This window comes from Pyxicephalus adspersus, chromosome 6 (assembly GCF_032062135.1).
Source record: "Pyxicephalus adspersus chromosome 6, UCB_Pads_2.0, whole genome shotgun sequence".
Classification (NCBI taxonomy): domain Eukaryota; kingdom Metazoa; phylum Chordata; class Amphibia; order Anura; family Pyxicephalidae; genus Pyxicephalus; species Pyxicephalus adspersus.
This window is the reverse complement of record NC_092863.1, coordinates 18,879,926-18,888,083: the sequence shown is the minus strand read 5'-3', so window position 1 is coordinate 18,888,083 and position 8,158 is coordinate 18,879,926. Positions and strand designations below refer to the sequence as shown.

Here is an 8,158-nt window from a genome sequence, read left to right as displayed (position 1 = left end):
AAATTAGGTAAACTAAAAACACACTGTTGTTGTCAACCCTTCCCAGTTGTTTTTTTTTTTTTTTTTTCATTTTTTACTACACCACTATTTCTACTTAAAACCATTGCCATGAAGAATAGTTATTCTATAGTACAGAACCCACTCTGCTTACTTCCCTGCATGTTTACATAATGAGCAGAATAAAGGTGTATATATAAACCCCAAATCAATAACTTAATGTTTAGGCTTACCAAACCTTGGACTTTTGAGGCAGGAAATAGAACCTAGGCCATGACTTGAAAACTTTTTTCTTGGTACCCAGGCATCAGAAATGTAATGATAACATCTCTCTATAGGCGGACCCATCTTGTATTTGTAAGACAGGTCATGGTAACATTTTCCAGTTCAAGTACAGAAAATAATGCAGTGTCCTTGTCACTTCCTGTGAGCTGAAAGGAAACCACAAAGAACCTTATCTTATTGTGTACATTCCTGTCCTGTCCTGAACTGAATACAGTGGGTGGCAGAGCAAAAGAAACAATTGACTTACGGTCTTACTTCCATGAAAGCAGACAAATCTTTTTAAAAAGTCAATCCAAAGCAAATAGTCTTTGATTTGTGAAGGGTTGAAATACCAATTTCTTATCTTTTATTTTGATGATAAGGATGGTGATGCAGTGATCCATCCTTTTCACCATTGATTAGGGGTTCTCCAATTAAATAATGGTAAATACAACAGAAGAAATAGAAAGTTTGAAGGTGGAGGAGAACAGAACTGTAAAGTGACTGGAAACTAAAGCAGCATACACACGTGCAATAATAGAGGTTGGAAAGGATCTTTCACGATCCTTTCCAACGACTAGCACTGCAAGATGCATGAACGAGTGCACCGCTCTGCTCTATGCAGAGGGGAGGGGGATAACGATGGCGCGGCACCCTGCTGCATGCGCTCCTCCTTCCCTTGCATTAGGATCGTTAGTCGTTCATCATCCATGGATCCGCCAGGATGGTCGTTCGGACGATGGACGATGTGCGCTGTACATGGGCCATATTCTTACCCGATATCGGCCCTGAGCCGATTATCGAGCGACGACTATTGGATGTGTGTGCGTAGCTTAACTCCTAGAATCCCTGGAAATAAAATAAAAAGTCAGTGTGCAACAAAGCTTGCCTGATGTCACCTTTGAAACTGGAATGCTTTAAAGTCTAGTAAAATTGGTTGGGCTGTAATGGCCCATATAGATTTTAGCAGCCAGCATGCAAATCAATAGGATCATTGATATTAGTCACCAGCCTGTCGTTTTTCGTTGTGGCTTTAGCTGCAGGCTTTTTATGCCAGTTATAGAAAAGTCTATTAAGGAAAGTTGGACGTTCTAAGTTTGATGACTTGAAAAATGTTTTCTTTTTTGTTTACGGGACTATTTATGTTTCCTCCTTCAGTTACAGATCTGAACTAATCAGCCCTATCACAGAGTCATTTCCCTGATTGTTTAGTTGGTGTTCTTTTCATGGGCCCTTCAACCCTTCTGAATTTGTGACCCAGAATGAGTATACAGCTTGGGTGTTCAGAAATTGCGTTGTCTGCATGCTTATTTTATCAAAAGATAAGCATTACATCCTGGCATTCTTAAGTAAAATTTCAACCATGGAGGTTTACATAATCTTTTATCTTTTCTGAAACAAGTAATGTACTGCTTTTTATTTTATTTTTGTTTCCGTATTTACATTATTTGACAGTCTTATATATTATTTTTTTTTTTTTTTACAGAACTCATCATGGACAAAAGTGACCTGGTACAGAAGGCCAAGCTTGCCGAACAGGCCGAGCGGTATGATGACATGGCTGCTGCCATGAAAGCTGTGACCGAACAGGGCGGTGAGCTCTCTAATGAAGAGAGGAACCTGCTGTCTGTTGCCTACAAAAACGTTGTAGGTGCCCGCCGTTCCTCCTGGCGTGTGATCTCCAGCATTGAACAGAAGACCGAAGGCAATGAGAAGAAACAACAGATGACTCGAGAATACAGGGAAAAGATTGAGGCTGAGCTTACTGAAATCTGCACTGATGTTCTTGTAAGTTAGAAAGGGCTTTTGGGGTTCAGCTGCCAATTGCAGACACTTATACAAAAATACAAAAAAATGAGAGGACCAGAAATTCTTTTTTTGCACACACAATGGTATTGAGGGTGAGAAAGGAGAGGTACATTTTAAAGATTAACTTTTTTTTTTTTTAAGTTTAACATTAGGCATTCTATGAACGGTGTTGGATTAAATCTTGGTTTCAGATGGGGATCTAATCCCATACACACACTACAGGCATGACAACTTTTATTGTTATGTTCCTTTATAAATCTCTGCATTTAGTTGGGGGAAGTGAACAGGGTTTATGTTCCATGCATACGTTCTTCCTATAAACTGAGGAGAGAACTCACCTGGGTGGGGAAAATTAGTGGCTGAAGGCCATGCTGTCTCTAATATAACCTGGTAAAACATCTTAACAGGCCACTTGGCTACAGTAAAAGGTAATAAATTTTCTGTCTACCCCAACAAAATTTAACCAAATTTTTTTATATAGCTGGGGATTTTCTATTAATTTTTTAATGTGGCAAGCTTTAGCTTCACATTGTTCAAGATACCACCGTCAGCTCTATGCTCTGGCAAGGTATAATTGTTAATAGATAGATAATTTCTGTTTTACTGTTTTAAGTGTCTGATTCATAAATGTAAAGTATAGTGTAATTTTAGAGGATGCTACAAGATTACGTTATACTCCTACTCTGCTTTGCATAGTGATTGCTGCTCATGATCCAGCAAGATGATCCATGACAACAGAAAGCGTATGCAGGAGAAGAGACCAATGGAGGGCAGGACAGTGGGAAATGAGGGAAAAGGATATATTATAGTGAGCTGTAAGTTAAAGCTGCTATGGAGACTTGTAATTATTAGCTTAGCAGGAGGTTTTGTATCTGGATTTATGATAACTGTCTACATCCAGCAGGCCTGGTCCATCTCGGTTTACCTGCTCTTTTACAAGCTAAGGTGAAGGCTTTTGAATGGGACTGGCATGCAGCACATCAGGAACAAATCTTTTTAGCCAGCCCGGCACCTTCTGACCCTCTTAACTCCCAGCAAAAAGCGGTCCCTGACGTTCTTCTTGTTCCTTAGCTCAGTCGCATCACCAGCAGGGTCAAGCAATTCAGGACAAACCGTTTCTTGTTGACGTAGGACAGCACTTTGGTGCTTCTGCCTTTGAGGAAATAGCAGGACGTTCTAGCAGTGGTGGAAAGATGAGAGAGAAATAGGGTGACGCTGAGTAAGTTGGGTGATGCAAGGGGAGGAGTAACAATGGGGAAAGCAAAGAAAGATATTTAGGACATTTGTGATTTTGGTTGAGGGTGTTTTGCAACAAGGCAGTATAACAAAGCAAGTCAAACAATAGTAAAAAAGAAAAGGCCTGGATGGAAGAAAGGCAGCAGAGTTAAATCATATATTGTGTGAAAACAGGGGAATTTGATTGAAACACACACACCTCTTTTAGTTCATCTTGCGTGGCATGTAAGGAGTTAATCTGTGCATATTTGTGGTTGCCATGGATATACTTGTGTTCTAAATCTTTTAATAGAATTTGATCTGCTATTGGTTGTGTTTTAACATTTGATAAAACTGGTGTGAATCTCTCATCCTTAGTGAAAATATAACCGTGTGCCCACCTATAAATAACCTATTCTTCATCCACCCTCTATTTATAATGTGAAATATCATGCTGGGGATCTGAAGACATTTGCTGGTTATTTCCGGGTGGTAGTTTGGCACACAGCAGACACACGGGTGCAGCTCCAGGCATCGGGCAAATTGAGTCAATGAACTGCTACTAATATTGGTGCAGATACAAAGGTTTTTTTAGGGACTCCAAATCCAGGAATGTAGGCATACCAAATATTTGCTGAATGAAATTCAGAATTTTATTAGATTTATAGCAAATTAGAAAGCTTTTCATCTGCTTTTTTTTTATAAACGTTTGCATGAAAATGTAACCATTCGTAGTAACTGAGGGACCCACAGTTTACATTTTTTTTCCCAGTTTTCAGTGACCATTTGATCAAAAGTTCCATGGAACTTCTACTTAGATTTGTGCCTAACTGACCCGGAGATTCGATTTAAAAGTATGAAGGACCGAGATTATAAAAAAAAAAAGTAGGTTTAGGACTTTGAGTTTTAAATTGTTTTTCTTTTTCATCTAGTTAGAGTTCAGAATTACTTTTTGCTCTTTTAATATTTTCAATCCACAAGTGGGCTATGAAAGAGCTGTTTTATATAACTCTAGTAGACCAAGGTCTTAAGAGAACACTTGAGACTAAATTAATACCGAAGCCTTAAATCTATATGGAGAACACAGTCTACCTTCTTAGGACATTTCTTTATACAGTTCCAGTCTCCTCTGGTAATCTGGTATGAGAACCTTTTTCATTTTCCGTACAGGAAATATATTGGTAAATGTATCCGCTGAAGATACTTTGACTCATCTTACAGATACCTGGTTATCAAGTTGTTGTGGTGATACACTGCTGGCTGTGAAGGTTTGCTCTGCTTTTTTAAAGGTTTAATGAGAAGTTTTTTAGTGCAGATTTGGTAACTCAACATGTAACAATCTTTCTGGACTGTATTCATGAAAGAGGGAGAGGGAGTCAAATTTTCAAATGGCACAATTTCCTGTTCAGCAATAGCAAATGACTGACTGGTTTTCCTCGTTGCCTGTTACTGTATTTTCCTCTCGGCATCTGTGTGACGTACTGATATTTCTTGTGCAGGAACTTCTGGAAAAGCATTTGATCGCCAATGCTACATCACCAGAAAGTAAGGTCTTCTACTTGAAAATGAAGGGTGATTACTATCGGTACCTTTCTGAAGTAGCATCCGGAGAGAAGAAACAAGGTGAAGTTTTAATAATAACAATAATTGCCTACAGCTCAATAGTATTTGAAGTGTTTTAATATTTTAGTGATTATAGGATCAGACCACCCATCAAATGTGATATTCTCTTTAGGAGGAATTTATTCTGTTACTCGATTTATTCCACTTTGGGGACAACAATAGTGTCCTTTCTCTGCCATAGTTTCCACTTCTTTTTTTAGCATGATCTTTTTACTGAAATAATAGAAATGTGAGATGTGAATAGGTATACTAGGTTAGCAATTAGAACCTCCTAATTGTTCCAGGCAGATCCCCCTATGTAGTAAGGGCAAGATAAACAAAGGAGCAACTCAGTTCCTAAAACTTAAATTAGGTGAGCAGAGGCAGCCCCATACTTGTAGTATTGTAGAGGGAGAAACACAAGAGGTTTCTCAATAAAATATAGGCAATAGACGGTTTAAAGCTTTAGAATCCAGCAAATACTGCAATATTCCTTTTGGGTAGACTGATCATTTTACTGAAGATTAAAGGAACGTTGACATATAAGTATCTAATGGTTTGAAAAGAATCAGCTCCAAGCTAAAAGATTTAACCAGAGGTTAAAACTGAACCCCAGCTAAATTGTTAAATGCACTGATCAAAATATATTCAAGGGATTTATGTTATCTGCCAGAGGATATGTAAATATCAGAACTTGAAGAGGACCTTCTTTTTCTTAAGGTGCGTACACACTTCCAATTTTTATCGTTCCAATCGAACGACGAACGATCGATTGAGCAAAAAATCGTTCGTAAAAAAGTAACCAACCACGCCGACGAACGAGGAAAGTCGCTGGAAACGAACGACCGGACCGACAGATCGGATTGGACGACGATCGTTGAACATCGTTCGTGTGTACGGTCGTTCGTTGATCATGCGTGATGAACGAACGTCCGTTCACTTTCCTGTCGTGCACATAGTTCCTCTATCGCTCAAACGATCGTATCTATTGTGTGTACAATATCTACGAACGATCGAGTCGTTAACTCTATGTGCAGGATCGGTGCTATACGATCGTTCGTATATATCGTGCATGAACGTTCGTCGTTCGTTTTCCAACGATAATAATTGGAAGTGTGTACGTAGCTTAACATTTCAGTAACACTTCAGGTTTCCTACCCACCCTATGACAGCAGACAGATAAGTTTGTCATCAGCATGCACTTTGATGGGCTTTTATATTAATGTTTCTCTGCACTAAAATTAGTGAATATTAAGTGCAAACGATATACTTAAAATACCTCCTTAGGAAAAAAACATTATGGGCTCTATTTTTTAAATGGGGAATAAGACATTCCCTTCTTTGCTGGTGTGAGTCTTCCAGGGAATGTTTTATAAATAGAGCCCTAAATGTACATAAATGAATACAGTTCTGCATGTTCTTTATATCTGTCTGGAGTTTGATATTAAACACAAACCTGGTATTGGTTTGCTTTAATTCCAGGGTTTCCTAAGTTCTAAAAAAAAGGGTAAGGAAAGGTTTGTTGGCCGTACCCTACAGATGATTTCTCTAAAACAGTTTGCTGTGTACTGGTTCTTCCATAGCCATGAGATCGTTGCCTTATCCATCTAAAAACGGCCACCTTTATTCAGGGCTTTTGCCTTCCTTTGCCGTGTGGTTAGGGTTCATTGTGTTGTAGGATTTAAAAATAATGACTTACAGCTGCACTGGAAATGCATGTAATATGTTCTGTTTTTTTCCCCTTTTGCAGGTACTGTAGCCAACTCTCAACAGTCTTATCAGGAAGCTTTTGAAATTAGCAAGAGTGAGATGCAACCAACACACCCCATTCGACTTGGATTGGCTCTTAACTTTTCAGTGTTCTACTACGAAATTCTTAACTCTCAAGAAAAAGCCTGCAGCTTAGCAAAAACGGTATGATTTTATGTCTGGTTGTTACTGATCATAGACATTAGATGTCATTCATTTCTATTCCCATATCATGTGACACATATTAACTGTTAAGTTGTTTCACTTTGCTCCTTTGACCTCTGAGCTGCATCTTCTTTTTTTATCTTTATCCCTCTGCTTCAGTAGATTGATGAACCGTGGTATTCCGGCACAGTCCATTAGGACTAAGTGTTATTTCAGTACTGGGATGCCTCTAACTGTGCACTAGGACTCCTCTCTCCGTGTTTACCAAAGTTCTCATAGTGACTTAAAACAATGTAATGCCATCCATCATCAAGTGATAAAACTGAAATATGTACTAGTTTCCTGACCAGGGAATACACAACACTCCTGGTATATGAAGGTGTCCTTACCAATAAATTGCCTGTTTTGGCTTTGTAAAGAGTTAGTAGCAACTGACAGTGCTTGTTTTACATGATGTTTTGGTAAACATTTGCAATTTATGAACCATTTTTTAGAGAAACTGTTTATATCATCTGCATGTGATAGTCATAGTGGTTTTTAAACGCCTGGGGGGAAAAAAATTGTATCTCTGTTAATGAATTCTGCAAATCTGTGGTTTATAGGTAATTAGGGAAATCAGTAGCATTCACTTTTTATGCATTATTGCTGAATTTAGACGGATCTATTTGTTTTTGTTTTTATTAAGGCATTTGACGAGGCGATAGCTGAACTGGACACATTGAATGAGGAGTCTTACAAAGACAGCACTCTTATCATGCAGCTACTAAGGGACAATCTTACAGTAAGTACAGTCCGAAGACGACTCATATTAAGTTCAAATTTTACAGTTCTTTTTATCGTTCAGGCCCCCTTTAGACCTAAACTGGTTTGGTGCAGTGTGATAAACTATGAAATGTTGTGCATTTTGTTCAGAAAGATCTTTCATTTTTTTTACTGGCTAACAGAGCAAGAAAAACAGACCTGCAGCAAAGCATAGCCCTTTACTCTCTAATTGTGCATTGGCTCTGTAATGCACAACTCTGAATGGCATTGACAAGCAGTGAAGCTCTTTGTTTACTGTTACCAGATTGGTCTTTGCATTTAATAAAATATTGGTGAATCAGGACATCAGTGTCGGATCTGCTGTTGGTTTAAGCTCGGAGCTAGTCAGTTTCAAAGTGAACCTGTGGGTCCTGAATTTATTATAGAAGAGATATTTCAAGCTGCTTGATCACAACACAAAAAAAACGCTGGTCTCAAACTGTTAATGTTATCTTATGTGTGGCTGCAAAATATTTGTATAGGCTGGAGTTGTCTTCAGCCTTTATGCCTTGCCACCATCTTGCAAGTAAACCTGTACCGACAATTGCAAGGCACC

General features: G+C 38.6%; 1 protein-coding gene across 1 annotated transcript in view; it reads left to right on the top strand.

Annotated features, from left to right (window-relative positions):
• The window catches only part of YWHAB (tyrosine 3-monooxygenase/tryptophan 5-monooxygenase activation protein beta), a gene marked incomplete in the record, with an annotated part of 20,391 nt that overhangs the window by 7,505 nt on the left and 4,728 nt on the right, over window positions 1-8,158 (top strand). Inside the window, 4 exon segments of the mRNA XM_072414850.1 lie at window positions 1,748-2,049; window positions 4,785-4,908; window positions 6,638-6,801; window positions 7,487-7,582. Coding sequence (XP_072270951.1) covers window positions 1,756-2,049; window positions 4,785-4,908; window positions 6,638-6,801; window positions 7,487-7,582 — 678 coding nt within the window.